Source organism: Podarcis tiliguerta, assembly GCF_965153285.1.
Source record: "Podarcis tiliguerta genome assembly, chromosome: 1".
Lineage (NCBI taxonomy): Eukaryota > Metazoa > Chordata > Lepidosauria > Squamata > Lacertidae > Podarcis > Podarcis tiliguerta.
In genome coordinates, this window is record NC_139534.1 from 39,105,958 (window position 1) to 39,127,061 (window position 21,104).

General features: G+C 40.5%; 1 protein-coding gene across 3 annotated transcripts in view; it reads left to right on the forward strand.

Moving 5' to 3' along the window:
- Positions 1 to 21,104, forward strand: part of LRP1B (LDL receptor related protein 1B) — a 728,211-nt gene that overhangs the window by 572,219 nt on the left and 134,888 nt on the right. For all 3 annotated transcript variants that reach the window (XM_083404224.1, XM_083404226.1, XM_083404225.1), the window contains 8 exons: positions 1,544 to 1,748; positions 3,238 to 3,402; positions 4,620 to 4,864; positions 6,793 to 6,924; positions 8,208 to 8,435; positions 10,755 to 10,929; positions 11,790 to 11,884; positions 18,685 to 18,834. In XM_083404224.1, the coding sequence (XP_083260350.1) occupies positions 1,544 to 1,748; positions 3,238 to 3,402; positions 4,620 to 4,864; positions 6,793 to 6,924; positions 8,208 to 8,435; positions 10,755 to 10,929; positions 11,790 to 11,884; positions 18,685 to 18,834 (1,395 nt within the window). The remainder of the gene's footprint in view (positions 1 to 1,543; positions 1,749 to 3,237; positions 3,403 to 4,619; positions 4,865 to 6,792; positions 6,925 to 8,207; positions 8,436 to 10,754; positions 10,930 to 11,789; positions 11,885 to 18,684; positions 18,835 to 21,104) is intronic.

Consider the following 21,104-nt stretch of genomic DNA (forward strand, 5'->3'; position numbering starts at 1 on the left):
TGGTTTCTGTGGAAAACAGGGTTCTGGACTGGATGGATCCAGTAGGGTTATTAGTATGGTTGTTGTGTTAAACATAATACACCTCAAGCCTAGAATATGGAGCTGTTCAGAAAGTGGTTCTCAGAATATGGGGAGGTCCCACCGGGGGGCACAATACACTTACAAAGGACATGACGTTTTTGAGAAAGAGACCATTTGGAAGTAGGCAGAATGGCAGCCTCTTCCCTGCCAGACTGCAGAGCCTGCAAGCCTATATTCACTCACCTGGGTGTAAGTTTCAATGAGTTCAATGGGAACTGCTTCTGAGTAGGCATACACAGGATTCCTCTGTATCCAAATACATCCATTTTGTGGCCTTTTGAAATGTGCATTATGGATACATTACAGCACATACAATGGGCTTCTTTCTGAGTAAGTAGGTTTACTCAGATTGCTTTATTTCAGTCTCCATATCTACTCTTAGTTGCAATTAACATACGGGAGATTCTGCTCCCAGCATTTCTTTTTTCTCCTCTGGAAGGAAAGCCTGCCACCAGTAGAATGAATGATGCAATTGATATGATTTATGGTTTTTTTAAACACACACACACACACACACAAATTTCCACAGGCCGAAATCCTGCATGCTGCTTGCACAGAGAACAGTGTGAAGTTTTTCCCGTAGGGCTCTAGTATAACCTCCCCTCTCCCACCAGGCCCCTGCACGTGTCTCCACTCCTGCTTCTGCTGGGAGTAGCCTGCACACCATGGGCCTGGGGAAGAGCAGGCTCCAAATGCTTGAAGGTAAGATGGGGGAGGGTCTCAGCTGCAAGTGCAAATGGCCTTGTTGAGTCACACGATGACTCTTAGAATAGTAGAAGGCTCATGAACAGAGGCGACAGGTGGGGGCGGGGAGAGGACACGTAAACTCCATCCATACCATGCTCTCCATGCACACAGTGTGCAGGATTGTGGCCAAATTCTGCTCAGCCTTAATAGTTGACACTGCGCCACCCTTGCTATGATGCACGCCAAAAATGTATTTTATAGTAAGAAAATAATATTAGTAAATCCTAATAGTTTCCGTGTCATACTGTGCCTAGTGTGGTAATTTGCATATTAGAGGATTGATCATGATAATTCCTGTTCCACAGTAAGTGTCTCACAGTGCAATCCTATACATGTCTACTGAGAAATAAGCATCACTGAATTCAGTGGGACTTGCTCCCAGTAATGTGTATATAGGGTTACACACATTACTGGGAGCAAGTCCCACTGACACAAGACAATTTTTTTTAAAAAAAGGTAAACGTTGTTGCAAAGATAGCTCACCATTCTGAAATTAGTAAACTTCTCAGTTTTCTCCATAATTGCAAAGTTGTGAATGGGCTACATGTGGCATAAACCTACTATTTTATAATGTTTTATGGTACTATATTTTAATTTTTCTAATGTTTTACATTATCATTATTTTAAAAGTAGTTCTTTTGTTGCAGTGTCTACTTTGTGCAAGTTTAAACTTAATGTGTTAATCATTTTAAGAACTCTTCTAATATTTTCACAGGGGTAAGCTCCATTGAAGTAGTGGTCCAACATGGCTTAGCTACCCCTGAAGGTCTTACTGTTGACTGGATTGCTGGAAATATATACTGGATAGACAGCAATTTGGACCAAATTGAAGTTGCTAAATTAGATGGCACACTGAGGACAACATTAATAGCAGGTGCCATGGAACATCCTAGGGCTATTGCTTTGGATCCTAGATATGGGTAATTAAATGTATTTGTAATGATTATTTACAACGAAACTGTGCAAATGTTTTTCAGAGGTACTGTGAGATGTTTTTCATTTGTCCTTAGCACTGGTAATTTTGACCCTACTATGAAACAAGTTATGTGGGGATGATAATAATGTTAATAATTAATTATAATGTTAATAAAACTAATACACACATTCATTTTCGTTTCCCATGTTTCTACAGGTGGTAGTGGTGTACTGTCAGAGCAACATGTTAATTAAATCAAGTAGAATATTTAAGGAGGAAAATTAAATAGTATAATTGCCAAAAGAGCCTGTGTAATAGACTTTATCAGCTATATATATTCTTCCCCCTTCATCCCATTTTCTCAATGACACAAATTGCAAGGATTGCTTCATACCAGTTTAATGTATCTGAAGGCAGAGCAGCCATGTTCCCTTACATTTGGGGAAATGGGCAGTTAATTCCCAAGTTGAACCTCTTTCACAATCAGACATACCCTTTATAGATTTAGAGCATGATCATTACTTTCTACCACTTCTCAAATGTGTTGCAATTATACGTCCAAATGCAATCAAATGCCCATAGCCTATCAGGTCTACATCCAATTAGCATTGATTATGCCTTAACATTACTCGCACTTATCTTGACACTGGAATGTAAAGTACCTGTCTCAAAATTCTATCCGTATGCAATATTAGAAGAGGGAATAAGGGCATACTGCAGGGGGGGGGGGGAATCAGGTAGGGAGAAAATCAGTTTTATCAGTGCTTCAAAATGGCGAATTCCTGGTTAGGATCTTTTGCATCCCTCTTATGCAACTCTAAAATGTTATCCCCCGCCCCATGACATGTCCTCCTGTGGATGTTGGAGAAAGATCAGTTCTGAGCACACCCAAACACCATCTGGAGTCTAGGCTGAATGAAAATGTATCTATGCCTTCCAGTCCTTTCTGGCACAATCCTTATTTCGCTTCGCTATCGCAATGACAAGGACATGCTGGTGGCAAGGAGGGACTGAGATATTGTTTTGAGCATGTGTCACAGCTACTGAGGCCATAGGAAATAGGGTAGAATTGGGTTTCTAATATAAATATGAGCTATTTGTTCAACTTCATAGAATCACAGAATTGTAGAGTTGGAAGGGACCATGCAAATCATCGAGTCCGATCTCGTACAATGCAGGAATCTTTTGCCCAACGTGGAGCTCAGACCCATGAACCTGAGATTAGGAGCCTCATGCTCTGTTGACTGAGCTATCCTGAGAATAGTTTCATTTCCTTTCAGAATAGTTTCATTGTGTTAGAAAGTTATGGAACGCCACGATTAAAACTTTATAGCTGTTTTGGCAATGTCAAAAATGTATTCTACTTAGAATAACTAGCCCAGATTTGCTAATATGATGGTATTAAAAAGCAAAACAAAAAACACCTGTATATATTATTTGCTTCATATTTTAGTGTAAATTTTGTTTTCTTTCTCTTTTTTTGCATCACTCAGAATTCTGTTTTGGACAGATTGGGATGCCAATTTTCCTCGCATTGAGTCTGCTTCCATGAGTGGAGCGGGAAGGAAGATAATATATAAAGACATGGATAGTGGAGCATGGCCTAATGGCCTTACTGTGGATCATTTTGAAAAACGAATAGTATGGACAGATGCCAGGTAACAATGTTCCCTGTCCTTTTTGTATGAGAAAAAGAAAAGTTGCAGAGCTGCTTTTCTTCTTTGTCTTCCTACCCCTGCAAGTAGGAATGAAGACACAAGAAGTGTTTGGGGATGAATGGGAACAGCTCTATTAATTTTTGCCAGATTCTCATCATAAGGAGACAGGTTAGCAACAAGCTAACAACCCTTCAGTGCAGGCCCCCTCCACTTCATGTGAGAGCTGGGATTCTTCCTCTCCCACTCTCAACCTGGCATGAGTAATTCCACCCTGTGTCCAAGGACCAGATCAATCAGATGATCTATCTATGCACGTCTTCAGCTGTTCACTAAGCCATGTGCACAACAGACACCAGGCACTTCTATGGTGGCATAAAGTCAAGCCACTTGTTGTGTTCAGACTCCCAGAACCCAACAGTAGCTCCCCTTTCATATTACCTCTCTCAGGCAGCAGTGAGGCTGTGCTGCTTACAACCCCCACCAGCTGATCTCTGTTGCATACCAAAACCAAAGAGGGGAAGGAGCTAAATGGTGGTGGCTGGTGTTATTTTTCTAGAAAAAGAGGAGCCGGAGCTCACCATAAGCTTCTCCCTTGTTCTCTTAGAATGGCAATGGTGCCCACCTGAACTCCTGTGAGCTCCAGCTGAAAAAAGCCTTGTTGGTGGGGCTGGTGTAATGTAAATGCATCAGAAGGAGTGCAGAATTGGCCCCATTGACATTATTGCACTTCTCCAACCTCACTGCCTATCCAACGCTTCCACTCACAGTCTCGGTGAATTGACTAGAGGCACGTCAGTTAAGGAAGCTGCCTTCACCATGTCAGATTTCTTAGTCCAGGGTTGGGAACCATATTGCCTTCCAGATACTGCTAGATTAAACTTTCATCATCCCTAACTATAAACAATGCTGGCTGGGACTGAAGTGAGTTGAAACCCAATGACATCTGGATGACTGCTGATTAGCCACTCACTCCTGCTTTAGTTCAGTATTGTGTGCACTGACTGGCAGCTGCTCTCTAAGGATTCAGGCTGCCCCCCTCCCCAGTTGTTCCTGGAGATGCCAATGATTGAATCACTGAGCTATGATCCTTTGCCAAACATTTGAAATACATTCCTTTCATATTTGTTTAATTTTCCAGAATATAGTTTCATAACTGCACTAAGCCCAGTTTCAGAATTCTCTCACAATGGATTTCTCTTTGGGGGGTTATCTTTCAGGTCAGATGCTATTTATTCCGCACTGTATGATGGAACTGACATGATAGAAATTATACGAGGACATGAATATCTTTCTCATCCCTTTGCTGTCTCTTTGTATGGGAGTGAAGTATATTGGACAGACTGGAGGACAAACACATTGTCAAAGGCCAACAAATGGACAGGACAAAATGTTAGTGTGATACAAAAAACTAGTGCACAACCTTTTGATCTTCAAATCTATCACCCAAGTCGTCAACCACAAGGTAAATTAACACTTCTAATAAAAGTGTCATAGTCTTTTTGTTCATAGTCAGATTCTACATTACATACCAGCAATATGAATGAATATCTCTTAGAGGTAAAGGTAAAGGACCCCTGATATTTAAGTCCAGTCGCGAATGACTCTGGGGCTGCAGCGCTCCTCTCGCTTTACTGGCCGAGGGAGCCAACGTTTGTCCGCAGACAGTTTTTCTGGGTCATGTGGCCAGCATGACTAAGCTTTTTCTGGTGAAACCAGAGCAGTGCACAGAAATGCCATTTACCTTCCCGCCAGAGCGGGACCTGTTTATCTACTTGCACTTTGATGTGCTTTCAAACTGCTAGGTTGGTAGGAGCTGGGACCGAGCAACGGGAGCTCACCCTGTCACTGGGATTCAAACCACCGACTGTCTGATCGGCAAGGCCTAGGCTCAGTGGTTTAGACCACAGTGCCACCTGCATCCCCTGAATATCTCTTAGCTAATAACTATTATTATTTATATGACTGACTTGTTAAATTAACATTATGCGAGTACCACTTCAAATTCTTTTTAATGCTTCCTGGTTTGTGCTGCTTATATAAATAAAAGGAGCATTTCTGAGCAGCATTATTGTTGGATAAATGACATCTTAAAACTTTAGCAATATTAAGAGCACTAAAGAAATCATAAACATTGAGTTAACATGCATCTGCTTCAGTGAAGTATTACGAGCAATTGGCTGGAAATGGGAGAGAGTGGTTAGATTTTTTTAGCCCCAGGTCAGAACCATAACAAATATTGTTTTAGGCTGTGTTGGTATATTGTATACGGCATTGACCTGGGAACCTTCTCATGTTGCCATTATTTTTAATAGATCAGTATGGAATGGGGGCAAATGTTAACAGCTACTTTTTCCTGAGGTTTATAAGGGCTACAGCAGCAGGAACACCTCTTGTGATTTGAGGCAGGGGAAGGGATCACAAGTATCTGCTTCCTTTTTATAAGCCTCTGCTGTAAATAATTGCAGTTCAAAAAGGCATCTCTCAGCATGCCATCCAAATTACAAGTCTTCAGATTATAAAAATATATGTAGTATTATTTTGCATCTATACAGAAACAGATCACTTACCAGCAGTGCTATTTTTCTAGAAAAGAGATGCCAGAACTCACCACAAACACCTCCATTGTTCTCTTAGAATGGCAATGGCACCCACATGAGAGGTGCTGGAACCAAATTCTAGAGAGTTTAAAAAGCCCTGCTTACTAGGGAGATAATTCTGAAGAGGTTATTCTGAAGTTTTGATGTCTTAAATCCAAAATTCCCATACACAGAATGCAGTAGAGGAAAGGGATTTCCTATTTCTCATCCCTCTTACATCCCTCTTTGCCCCCTGAAAAGCTGTTCCAGGGATTTGGGGGTGCTTCAGAGCAGCGTGGAGTCAATATAGGGTTTTCAGGGACAAATTGGTGAAAACTGCTTGACTTTAGGGAGCCTCCACAGGATCTCAATGTCTTCCAACCCACGTGATAGAGCACACAATTCAGAACATAAGAAGAGCCTGCCAGATCAGGCTGGTGGCTCATCTAGTCCAACATTCCGTTCTCGCAGTAGCTAATCAGATGCCTATGCCGCAAGAAGGACCTGAGTGCAATAGCATTCTCACAGAATTTTGTAGAGTTGGAAGGGACCCTGAGGGTCATCTAAACCAACCCCCCTGCAATGCAGGAATCTCAACTGAAGCATCCGTGATAGATAGCCATCCAACTACTGCTTAAAAACCTCCAGTGAAGAAGAGTCCATCAGTGGCAAACTATTACTATGGTGTAGATTTGTTTGCCATTCTCTTCCCCTCCCCTCTTCTAATATATTTGCCCCCCCCCCATTGTCAGACTTCATTGGTCTCCTGCAGAATACATATATTTGTATGTTCAGTTTACATTTTTAATTCTAGCTCCCAATCCTTGTGCTGCTAACAATGGCAGAGGTCCGTGCTCTCATATGTGCCTGATCAATCACAACAGAAGTGCTGCGTGTGCATGTCCTCATCTAATGAAGCTGTCTCTAGACAGAAAAACATGCTATGGTAAGTCTCTCTCTCTCTCTCTCTCTCTCTCTCTCTCTCTCTCTCTCACACACACACACACACACACACACACACACATATTCTCTATTAACTACTTAAATTTCAGAGTAGAGGACATGTTGTTCACTGATAAGTTTGAGGGTAACTCTTGCCTCACGTGAACCAACAAGATGCCCAAATGTATTTGGCTTGTCAAGCTTTGATATTTATTACTTTCACTTTTTTGTTCTGGATGTGTCTAGTACATTCACCGAACTTATCTCTGCAGAACAGGGAGGTTGGCAAGCAGAAAGGGCATCATCAGAAAATGATGAGGCAGGTAAAGTGCAGAATGAAAAAAAGTACTTAGCAGTTTTTAATCTCAGTGTACTCATCTTCTGAAATGGTCTTGATATCACTTTTGGAGTCTTAAGAACTAGCTCAGAAAACACATTGGCAGGAACAGCATATTGATTTTGCTGGTGCATTTGCTGGTGCCTCACTGCTATCTCACACCTTCCCCATTATATCCTAGTAAGCCAGGCATAGGCAAACTTGGCCCTCTGGATGTTTTGGGACTACAGTTCCATCATCCCTGACCCCTGGTCCTGTTAGCTAGGGATCATGGGGGTTGTAGTCCCAAAACATCTGGAGGGCTGAGTTTGCCTATGCCTGTAGTAAGCCAATCTGATGCAGCTGATTGGAGGTCAGATACGCACCACTTCCCCAGCACACTGCCTGCTATTGCCATTTAGAATTACCAAATAATGTTATGTCTTTTAACAATACAGTGGTACCTCGGGTTAAGTACTTAATTCGTTCCGGAGGTCCGTTCTTAACCTGAAACTGTTCTTAACCTGAAGCACTGCTTTAGCTAATGGGGCCTCCTGCTGCTGCCGCGCCGCCGGAGCATGATCTATTCTCATCCTGAAGCAAAGTTCTTAACCTTAAGCACTATTTCTGGGTTAGCGGAGTCAGTAACCTGAAGCATATGTAACCTGAAGCGTATGTAACCTGAGGTAACACTGTATTCTGAACTACAGATACTGGGATTTTAAACAATTTCTCAGTTTTTTATCTGTTTAAAAACAAACATGGCTGACTTTTTACTTATCATGGGACAGTGTGATCTTCTACTAATGACCAGATGAATGTGCTTACCTGCTTTGTACTAAATTATGTATGAATACCAGATTATTATAATATATAAATGTATAACTTAGATAATCATTAAAACAAAATATAGATTGTAATAATATTCCATTGATCTGCATCTAATAAATGGCATACCTAATTTTTTACAGAAATGAAAAAATTTCTTCTTTATGCCAGACGTTCAGAAATAAGAGGTGTTGACATAGAGAACCCATACTTCAACTACATAACAGCCTTCACAGTTCCTGATATTGATGATGTAACAGTTGTAGATTTTGATGCAGCAGAGGAGCGCTTATACTGGACTGATGTGAAAACGCAAACTATAAAACGGGCCTTCATTAATGGGACTGGTTTAGAAACTGTTATATCAAGAGGTAAACATATTTTAAATGCAACATTGCAAGTCCAGCTGGTGGACGGGGGCTAACAAACTGAACTGTGAAGATCTGACAACACTTTTAATAGCAGCACTCTTATGCCTAAAAACATCTTGTTGTGATGTTTAATGTGCAAAACTAATCTTAGGTTATTTGGTACAATACAAGACACTTGTCAATTATTACATAATGCACATATCTGATCTAGTTTGAATCATTCAGCATCCTAAGACTATATTGAGAAATATTTTTTCAGGTTAGAAATGGTGTTGTTGAGTAACTGTGTTATAAAAGCAGGAAGGGCTGCAGATCACTGGTGGAGTATGTTCCTTGCACAGAGAAGGCCTCAGATTAAATCTCCACATAGATTTGAGACAGACTCTTGGCCGAAACTCTGGGAAGCCGCTGCCAGTCAAGTGTAAATACTGAGTTGGATGGACCAGTGGGTCTGATGCAATGTCAAAGAGCATCCTGTGTTCTTCAAGAGCCCTGCTGGATGAGGCCAATGGTCCGTCTAGTCCAGCATCCTGTTCTTGCAGCGGCCAAACTGATGCTTACAGGAAGCCCACAAGCAGAACATGAGCAATACACTAATCCCACTTGCGTCCCCAACAACTGGTGTTTAGAGACATAACATACTGGACGTTTTACACAGTCATTGTGACTAGTGTTCCTTTGTAGCCTCATCCTTCATGACTTTCTCTAACTTCTTTTTAAAGCCGTTCAAGTTAGTGGCCACCATTACATCCTGTGGCAGTTAATTCCACAGGTCAACTATGTACTGAATTAAGTAATACTCCTTATTTAACTCCTGAATCTTCCAATATTCAGCTTCATAGGATAATCCCAGATTCTTGAGGGAGAAAAACTCAACGCATTTTCCCCACACAATGCATAATTTTATATATTTCTGACAACATGTCCCCTGCCTTTTCCCTCCAAACAAAGAAAACCCAAATGTTATATAACCTGTACTCTTAGGGGTGTTGCTCCAGCCCCTTGATCATTACGGCTTCTCTTTTTGTACCTTTTCTAGTTTTGCTATATCTAGAACTTTACAAGTGCAGCTACTCTATGGGTCTGTGTAACAACACTGTGATATTAGCTGTTTAAATTAAATCTTTTCCCTAGCAATACCTAACATGGAATTCACCTTTTTCCACAACCACCATTTTAATTTAATTCTGCCGCCTTTTTAAAGCCTTCAAACAAGTTCCCAGGAGAATATGGAATTTAAGCATTTTGAATTCGCTCTTAATGATACATACCATAGCAGCAGTTTCATGTTTGTCAAATAATAAGAAACCATTGATGCAGCACTGGGATTTTGTAAGTAATTCTCAAGTTCTAATCCTTCTGCCCTGCATCATTAACGATGTTATGTTGGAGAGTCATCATGGAATAGCTAAGGCAGTGGGTATATAATATAAACTTTAGGACCCACGCTTAGTGGTCTTGCTAAGTGAATTCAGTTTCAGCTAAGGGAAATTAGAACAAACAGTCCTTCAAAGATGCTTCAGGGGCAGAATCTTATTTGTAATAAGCAGATAAAGGCCATCGATTTCATAACCTGCTTGTGAGCTGCAGGAGACATCTGGCCACTTTTGATAATAGATTAGAAGGCTGAGCTAGATGCATCTCGGTCTGGTCCAACAAACCATTTCTTAAGTTCTTAAGTTCAATTTTCTCACCATGAAATTCAGCATTGAAGGGACAGATTCATAGTTTAAGGGCATTTTTTAAAAAAAGAAAGAAAAGTAGATACTGCTACTGATCTATGAAAAAATAATACTTAAATTTGTATTGTATGGGACCCTTTCACACATTCTCCACTGATATTTTGCAACCAACACAGTTTTCACAGGTGTGTGAGTGTGAGCAATGCTTTTCTAAATGCAGAAAGATATGGGAAGATGTGGGCCATTCACTGTCCATAGTACTCTTCCACTGGAGGGAAGGAGGAGATTTCATTGACTTCCCCTATATCTCCCTGTGCCTCTATTGAAAAAAAGCTGCTCTGGAGAAGCATGGGACCATCTGGAACAGTATGGGAGATGGCTCTGCAAGCTGCAGGGTGAAATCACCCAAAATTGCCTCACCCTTCCTTCCACCAGTAGGAGCCTCTGCTAGATCTCTGTCCCTTCCATTAATTGAAAAATTCTTTCTAATTACAAAATGGCAAATGCATCCATCCCATTACCTGTGTTTTGGTCTTCCTGTTTACAATTTCAGTGATATTTAAAACCTTCTTAAAATGAGTGAAAACTTCTTGGTAGAGCTGATTAGGCAACTTATTTGCTGTTTGACATTTTGCAGACATTCAAAGCATTCGGGGACTGGCTGTGGATTGGTTATCCCGTAATTTATACTGGATTAGCTCAGAGTTTGATGAAACACAAATTAACGTGGCACATTTAGATGGCTCTTTAAAAACCTCGGTTATACATGGAATTGATAAACCACAGTGTCTTGCTGTTCATCCAGCTAAAGGGTAAAGTATGATTATTTACACCAAAATTTTTGCAATCAAAAAGGTGAAATGCAGGTTGATCTCATATTACATGAGGGTTACGTTCTTGCCTATTGCGCGTATAAGCAAAACCACTTAACGCCAGAACACTCCACAGGAAACCGTAAAAACCCAGCAAATCCCTCCAACTTTCTCCAATGACTTGCCAACCTTTTCCGCAACCTCTCCAGCCTCTCTCTCCAACAGCCTCCAATCTCTCTCTGCACTCCACCAACTCTCCATCCATACCCAAGTGTTCTCCCAGTAGCTGATGGGATTGCTGGCCATTTTCTTCCTGCTCTCATGCTCTATTTGCTTATTTATTTTGGGGTGATTTGCATATAGCTGCAATCACATAAGTGAAATTGATGTAAGATGAGCTCTGCTTGTACTAACTAGTTTCTTGTGCATCACCAGCTTCCTAATATAGATAACCCATTGTGGGAGTTGGAGTCCCCATGAAATCTACTAGTTGTGTATAGATCACAATTTTCAGAATTCCACACCTACCAAAAGCGGGGGGGGGGGGGGAGTGGAAGAAGAAATCACAAATGGGGTTTCCATTCATTCATCTCTGATGGGGATGTTATTTGTTTGAGGGGGGAGGTTCTGTGTTGCTTTTTCACCAATCTATAGTGTAACCCTGTGGCATGGTCAGTATATGATGTTACCATACTTATTTATTTAACTAAGGGAAGAATGTGGTCAAAAAAGAATATTGTAGAATCTATATAGAGACACTCTGGATCCATGCAAATTTTATTTCCAATATGATAATGTAAAACAGAATAGGATTGTAGCTTAATCTTTTTTTAATGTAATTTTTGTCTTGTTTTATTAAGAAAACTTTTTTGGACTGATGGAAACACCATTAATGTGGCAAATATGGATGGCAGCAACAGCAAAATACTGTTTCAGAATCAAAAGGATCCAGTTGGTAAATATTACTACGATCACTCATTTTCATGTAGAGTTACTTTAGTGCAACTTTCTCTTAAACGTATGATTTTAAGGAGAAAAGTAGGTGACAATGTATACTGTTTGGCTTGCTGGGTCACAGCTTGTGCTGGACTGAGAATGAGGAATCATGGGTAATCTGGCTTCCAGATTTCAATTTACTATTGTATTGTTAGAATTGCTGTATGAGTTGTGGAGATACTCCAAGCAGCATGTGAGTTCCATTCTGAAAGGAACAAGTTAAGTGGATAATCAGGGAGGGAGGGCAGTACAGAAGCAAGTACACAGCACTATGGGTGAAAACCAGTGGTGTCTGCCTGTTAATGGAATGGACACCATTTACAGAATGGATTTCTCTTCGCCCCTGCAGCCCCACATGCAGCTCCAAAAACTACTCCAGAGGTGGTGGAGATGAAGCCTGCTCATGTGACATGTCATCTTAGTTTCACAGTAGTATCTTTTCAGTGCCCCAAATCCAAACTACAGACCAAATTTAAAATTCTCTATCCAATAAATCATTCTTGCCAGACTGATAGCATTGATTTCAGCTCTTGCCATTCTATAGCCAGCGACAAAAAGAGATGAAGGAAAATTTCTCTCTCGTGTTTCTAGATTGATGTATCCATGGTTTTTGATTAATATATACTGTTGTTACTAGCGGCTACCGCTCAAACATTTTATCATTATGTAGTTCTAATAACTTTCTCCTGAATGCTGAAAATTATTCATATTGTCATGTACTCTTCCAATTGTATGATACAAGGTCAGATTTGTTTTCTTCTAGAAACTTAACATTATAGCATTCTTCATTTCTTCATCTCATCATTTATTATTGCTTTATAGCATCATGTTTGACAAGCACGGCACGTAATTAACAAGATTATCGTAAATATAATGTGCTTTTGAGTCTGAGAAGTACCAGATAATCTCTTTGAATGTTCTCAGAGTTCTAGGAACACAAAATGATAAATTATTTCTAAATGTCTGTTTTTGGGAGATAGTTTAATTGACTTTTTATTGCTAAGTCCTAAAATATTCACTTGTGATCTATATCACTTAGAGCTATTTTAATGATGCTCATTCTTTCCATGGTCTGGTGATACATGAATGATAAAAGAAACAGTGGCTCATTATTCACACAGAGATAAAAGGGTCAGCAACATTGAAATTTTAACCAAGACACAATCAGAGCATTTCTTGATTACGACATTTCAAATTGTACCCAATGCAGACTAATACGTTGTTGTTTTTTAACAATTCTTATCTGCATTATGCTGTCTGTTTTATGTGCAGGAGGTAGAATAAAATCATGAAATCTAAGTTGGGAAGGTGAAAAGTGAGCTTAGTAGTAGTGTGGGATGGGAATGGGATATTCTAGAGGATTACTGCAGGGGAATGGTAGGGGTTTGGCTAGCAAGTTAGTGTTTTTAATAAGATATTAATGTTTATTGCAAGAGTATGTATCACACAAGCTTATGCAGCTACTTTATAATAATAATTTATTATTTATACCCCGCTCATCTGGCTGGGTTTCCCCAGCCATTCTGGGTGGCTTCCAACAAAATATTAAAAATATATTAAAACGTCAGTCATTAAAAACTTCCCTAAACAGAGCTGCCTTCAGATGTCTTCTAAACGTCAGATAGTTGTTTATTTCTTTGACATTTGGTGGGAGGGTGTTCCACAGGGTGGGCGCCACTACTGAGAAGACCTTCTGCCTGGTTCCCTGTAACTTCGCTTCTCGCAGTGTGGGAACCGCCAGAAGGCCCTCAGTGCTGGACCTGGATGACGGGGGTGGAGACGCTCCTTCAGATATACTTTAATATAGCATTGTCTCTTTAAATAGGTATCTACTTTGGTAACTTGTTACTTAAATACCACTTATTTAATGCTACTATTACTACACCAAGACAGTTGTGGAACCTTTTAAAAACCCCTTTTCCAGATTGCCCTTCTATTTACTCCACCCCAGTTAAGCCTCATGAACACTGTCACTGCAGTATTTCATTGAAGTCTCTGTTTCAACTCCTACTGACCTATTGAAGAACATGTCTGTTTTTGCTGTCCTGGAATCTTCCTCTGGCTCTCTTACCAAACACCACAGCCTAGCATTGCGTGTTCAGACCCAGAGACCTCCCCCTTAAATAAAGACACATTTGACTCAAATTTTAGTTTTGGTTTTTGGCAGAATTTAGGCCACAACTTTATTGATTACAGAAAAGTGAGTGGTTGCATAGGCTCTGGTTCGACTAGCTCCCTACACCCTTGCAGGTAGCGCTGACCCAGAGCCATAGGTCAGCCAAGGGTGAACACCTGAGGCAGGTGAAAAGCCTGGGAACAGACTCTGTTCACTCCCCCAGATGCTCCCCTGGACTTAGGCACAGGCACAACCCTCTTTCAGGGGTTGACCAAACCAAGTTGAGTCCCTGCATTTCTTTAACAGAATACCCTTCACATAGGGATGACGAGACTGTTCTCCCATCCCTGACACCTGAACCAGTGCCTATCCACAACCTTACAAGTTGTGACAATTTGCTACGCAGCAGGTGAAACCCAAATGGCAACAGCCAATCAGCCAAGTGGGGGAAATTCCTGCCCTGCCCCGTCCCAATGACAGATGACACACTATGGCATAGCAAGGTCAATCACAAAAGGCCCTAAAACTAGGGAGAGGTGGGCGGGTGTTCTGATGCACGAACCAAAAGAGGAAGTTCTGGGTCACGTGCATGGGTTTATATAGGTCCCTCAATCCATTTAGACTGCACCCCATTGGCCAGATTGCACCCAGCAACAAGGGACCTACCAAGTGGGTGTTGTGGCTATCCAATGGACCCACCCACAACCAGGAGGTCAGTCTCTAGGTCTCACCACAACATGTGCCCTCTCTTAGGGAGGACACGATTTCCCAGCTGCCTATCACTCCTTGTTCCTCAGCACCGTAGATAGGTTCTCCTCTCCTCTCTTCAGCTTAAAACAAGTAATTTAGTTACCTCCAGCTCTGGATTTAGGGCAGTGCAAGTGCACAGGGCACCGAGCCAAAGGTGTGTATTATTATTATTATTATTATTATTATTACTACTACTACTACTACTACTACTATTAATCTATATTTATGTGTACCATCTGAGAAAATTCATTAAAAAGCAACTATACCAAAAGGAATTATTGTGAAAATGAGGAATATTTAGTGGGGGGGACTCCAAATTATGTTCTCATTCAGGGCGCCATATTACCCCAGCAAGTTTTGGGGCCACCAAGCCACTCTGCCTTCCTTTCAGTTCTTTGTTTTCCTCCCTCCTTTTTCTCTGCTGTCTTCTTCTTTTGGCTACCCACCAGGAACACCGAGCAGCAACCAACACTGACTGACCTCTGTCTGACTAGCACCCAGACTTATATTCACTTCTTCTGGCCAGTCTAGACAAGCCATAGCCAATCACTGTGCCTAACTAAGAATTCTAAACCTGCAACCGCCAATCAGAATATGCACACCTTTGTTCCTTCTTTTGCATACTGGCAATTCTATCTCCAACCCCTCCTCAGTTGTCAGTTAATGTCCCCCAGGGACAGTTAAACCGACTTCCATCTGACCAGACAGAAGACTTCACCCACCAAGCACATTGCAATACAATAAAAGAATACATTACACAATACCCATTAAAACACAGTTTTGAATAAACAGGATTTCTTCACATGTTCATAGATGGACTATGACCCTATGTCAAGAGGTTAGACCTAGCCTTGGTAATGCACTGATTAGTCACATCCTGGTTAGTCTATGTGGGGCTGTCTTTTAAGACAGTTTTAAAAACTCGAACAGGTGCAGAATGCTGCCACTTGGTTGCTGCTGGCTGTTAGGAAACCAGAGTACATATGATACTGATACTGTATCAGATGCACTGGTTACAAAATCAAGTAGATCTGTATTATCTGGCAGTTCTGAAATGCAAGAATGAAATCTGCCCAAGGTGTATTACACCATCAGCAGTTACATTGCTCTGTTCCATATATTTTACTTATTCTGTATGGAGTTAAATGCCACGGGGATAGGGTTCTAAAATAGTTTTCTTTAATGCCATCCAATATTAATCTTGGCAAGATCTTTATCTGCATTCAGTTCCGTTCTATGTCTAAATCCTGGCGTAAATATTTCCTTACCCACTTGCTCATAAATGTTCCTGGTGTATTAGAGTTGTGACTTTGAGGTACTGTGGGTAGGTTGCTTCTGTGTCCAGTGATGGAGTTGCATTTCCCTTAAAGGATCAATGACATAGTTTGGGGATCCCCCTGGATCCAGTCTTGTCACTTGAGGCCCTGGTGGCTTCTATGGCTAGGAGTGACTATTTTTATATCCTGTGGGTTCAACAGGTATGACCATTCATAGATTAGGGTAGCCTCAGCAATCAATATAGTAACCCTGGACCACTATAGCTTCAGTAATCCTTGCCCCTGAAACATTACAATCAATTGGTCTGCTGTGGTGCATTCTACATAGGACTACCCTTGAAAATGGTGGGCAAACTATATTTGGTGCAGAATGTTTTTGCGATGATTTTAAGTGGGTAACAAAAAGCGAGATCCAAAAGGAGCTGCTTAAAAGAGCAGCATGGAATGTTTGTTACCTTGCCCTATTGTACAAAGATGAGCTTTCTAATAGCGTTAGTAAAGCCACAAAATCTAGAATTGTAAAGAAATGATTTATTTAATATGAAATCTTTCTTTTATTAGAGTTCACTGGATTGATTTTTGTTTTGAGAAAGAAAGTGTTCAATAATTGAGTGGTTTATGTTTTTTCTTGTTGGTTTTTAAAATCTTACTTACTTTGCCAGACCTTATAATCATAAGCAAATTTTGAAATACAAGTGCATCATAATCTTGTCAGAACACCCATCTTGCATTCTATGAGTGAGTACTGGTACTGAGTGAATAATTGCAGCCTTCAGGCAGTTTCGGCTGAATGAATTTTGCTGCTCTTAAATAAAAATAAAAATTCAAAGCTAATCCATTGTTTAATATTCTTAATTTAGATTTATTGCTTGATTTCAGAAGTATTAAGAGCAAAAGCTTTATTCATTAATTGAATGAACTCATTAATTAGAAGTATGTGGTTGGAGTCATTAATTAAAAGTATGTGGTTGGAGTCATTAATTGAAAGTATTTTCCACTTTATATTTCCCTTTCCTGATGTGAGTCCCCCTGCCCCGTAAAATCTGTTTTCAAATAAACATGTTTCTTCCCTCACACATCTAAATCTTCCACTATGTATGTTTCTTACACTGTGCACTCTTTATGCTATAGAGTAACAGTAGTGGTGCATAGAATGCAAAAATACTGGCATAGACCAAAATTCTGTAACAATAAAAATGAAGTTATTTAACCTAATTCTACAAATTCAAAGTAATCAATTTCATATATCTTTCCTTTTTTGAAATAAGTTATTCTATGGATAGGGTCCAGAGTTCTCATGAGCAGGACTGTGGTCATAGGCCAATTCCACTGTAGGAAGAAGGGGTCAGTTTTCACCCATTCTTTCTCCCCTACAGTTTCCTGAAAATGTGCCTCCATGAAGATGAATCAGTGTAGTCTATGGGACACAGGTCTACAAGGGGTCGATCCTCCGCCCCCTTACTACTGCACTGAGCCTCCACTGAATGTCAGTCTCTGGAGCCATTCCATTCACAGAAGCACCCATTGTCTGCTAGCAGTGGAGAAGAGTAAGGAGCCATCCTCTGGTAGTCCTATGATGGCAATATTGCTAGGCCTCCATCTGACTGTGGTGACCCATAATGAATTTCCCACATATTTCTGATCTGGTTGTCAAGGAAGGGACGAGGGAAAGAAAAAAAATATCTCCATGCTCTCTGCTTGTGTGAGACAAATGTAGAACTGAGAAGAACCTTATACATCAGCCTTCACAAACTTGGCACCCTCCCAGTATTTTAGATTACAACTCTTATCAGCTCTAGCCAGCATCAAAACATCTGGGAGAGCACCCGTATAGTGAAGGCTGCTATACAGAATGCTTGCATAGTACTATCAGGTTCTTATCCTAAAGTGTAATTATACTGCTACTGTCAAAACATGCTTTTATATCATGTTTTCTATAAACCTGTGGCCTGCTTAGTATTCCACTCTCCATTCCCCCTCCTAAAAATGCTAATCCAGAAATGAGGCACAGCAGAGACTGTGGTGTCTTTAAGATATATGATTTATTTGCACATATATATACAACCTGAGCCTGTGATGCTGGGGTTCACGGCATCAACACCCCATACGGTCTTTCTTTCTCCCATAGCCATAGCCTTGGATTCAAGTAGAAATCAGCCATGGCTCTCTCTCTCTCCCTCTGCCTTTCCATCCTGCAGCTTTTTGCATCCAGCTTCTAGCTCATATAACTCCTCTCAACTATGGCTTTATCTGTTGAGGGAGGGGGCTCTACCCATTTGCCATCTAGCACAAGCCCTTTGATACTTTGTTGTTTCAATTAGCTATTAGCATTTGTTGGATCCAGGGATAAGAAGTGTCTGGCATTCAGTTTGGCACTTCAAGCCTTGATTAAATTCTAACACTTAAAAGGATCCAGGAAATTAGAGGTCTAGCACTCACAAACTCACAACACTATTCAGCCAAATAAAACCTTAGCTTGCTGTTTGCCACAGACAGTTCCTTACTTTTTAGATGACTTAAAATTTGTGGATAAATTTTGCTATTGTGTAAGCAATAAAAAAAAATGCATAAGTTTTAAATTGTTTCAAATATGCTTCATTTATTGTATTTTTTCAGGTTTATCTATAGATTATGCAGAAAACAGGCTTTATTGGATCAGTTCAGGAAATGGAACCATAAACCGATGCAATTTAGATGGTGGCAGTTTTGAAGTAATAGACTCAATGAAAGAAGAACTAACGAAAGCTACAGCCTTAACCATTATGGGTAAGTAAACAGCTAAATAAGCATGTTTGATATTCAGCATTTCATTTTCCTGTCAGCCTTTCAAAGTAACTCCCACATGGCTCTGAAAGTACTTTCTTAGTATAATTTTTTGAAGTTAGCCTATTTTGTTTTAATTTTTTGGTTTAAACTATTGTTTGATGGATAAATTTCCATTGAGCTATAGTATAGAAATCTTCTTTTAAACTAGATGGTTTTAGAAACTTTGGAAGTTAGGTGATTTGGGGAGTTCATTATTTTTATCCGTGGGAGTCTCTCTGCTCCATAGTGAATATAACGTTATCAGTTACAGCCCCTTTTCCATTTTTGTAACAAACCTTTCCATACCTCCCTTATTGGTATTGTGGAATATGCGGCTTTTAGTATTTAGCTGTGCAAGTAAGTCAGGGCTGCTATTAAAGAACCAATATCAGTTTCTAGAATTGCTAGTTTAGGAATGGTACAGGTATACCATGCCTCATCCATTAAGGACGGGGACCAGAGGTGGAAGAACCTAGGACAGCTCAGCTGGTAGAGCATTACACTATTAAACTTAGGTCTGTGGGTTCAAACTCCACATTGGGCAAAAGATTCCTGCATTGTAGGTGGTTGGACAAGATGACCCTCATGGTCCTTTCCAATGCTAGCATTCTATGATTCTTGCAAATTGCTTGATATAAATACTGCTCTGAACAAAACTGAGGGCGGATCTACATTCATGTTTAACGCTAAAAAAAAAAAGTTAAGGAATGGTTCTGATAACCACATAGACCTATGACGTTCTCTAATAATGTGTTTTTAAAATGTGACACCAGAGCGCTCTGCAGAGCAACTAGCTATCATAAACTAGGTAGACCTTGTGGAAAGGAAGCCAAAGGAAACCGAATGGGACTTTTTCTGTCTTGATCTTTTAGAATGATATTTCTAATACTGTTCTAATAATGTTTAAATGGTGAGTGTAGATCCAGCCCCAGAAACACAGACACCCCACCACACAAGCACACAAATTTTTAAACAAGTAAAAACAAGTTTTGGGTTTGTTTTTATTATTATTAAGGAGGAGACTATAGCACCATGGTATGCTTCAAATGAATGTCAAACCCTCATTACAAATCCTGGCGATGTGGCACCCTTGTTAGTAACCATGGCTTTAGCTGATGTAGCCACATGATAAATTGCTGCTGGTCACTGGAGGTGCTGCCTTTCTTAAAGCTCAGAAGAGTGGGTAGCCCACTCCTTGATATCTGTAGTTCAAGGTAAATCCTTAGGATTCGCAGGGCTTGGTGAGGGATCTGGTGCTGGTAGGTCTATGTTGGATGGACCAGGGAGTAGGTCCATTTCCTTAGAGCTGCTGCTTTTCAGGGACTCTGAATCCAAGGATTCTGTGTGTGTGGCTGTGACGGGGACAAAGGATGTTCTGAACATTGTGCAACCTTCCTACCTCATCTTCTGTAGGAGAATGCAGGATAGCTGCCTGCTGGGTTGGTAGCAAGTCGGGTTTGGGGGCATGCTGGTGTCAGGGGTGTCAGTGGTTCGCCTCATTGCCTGTTCTGCACTTTGGGAGTGGAAATAAACAAGTCAGGGATGGTCATTTAATTGGACTGGTTAGGCCATAACTAGGAGGCGCAGCTGCAGATACAGTAAAGGAGGGTCAAACTGACATAATTTTTAAACAAAAGGTTTTGTAGCTTGGGCATTTATATCTAATGCGAAGACCCATGCAATTATTTATAGCAATTAGTAATGAAGTATGTATAATTTGTGGTGGTTTGGCCAGTCAAATTGGTGCTTCTGAGGAGTAATCACATGTGACATGTTATTTTAACCCCACCTGCCTCTTACGATGTAATACTCTGTAGTATCTGGAATTGACAATGACCAGCAGTATTGGAGCTGATTTTAAAACAATGACAGGAAAGGAACCATTACTCTTATTACGAATAACTATGTGTGGTTTTGTATGGCATTGCAGTGATCCACTGATGAAACCAATCTGCCTTATGATATTTATTCATACAAAGTTAGAGTTCTGAGCCAAGTTTACCTTTTGTTTACTGTTATTCATGGAGTTTGAGGAACTGCAGAATGCTGCTTAGACTAAATCAGGCTTCCTCAACCTCGGCCCTCCAGATGTTTTAAGACTACAATTCCCATCATTCCTGACCTCTGGTCCTGCTAACTGGGGATCATGGAACTTGTAGGCCAAAAACATCTGGAGGGCTGAGGTTGAGGAAGCCAGTTCCCTGTATCCACAAGGCAACTCTCCTCTTGTG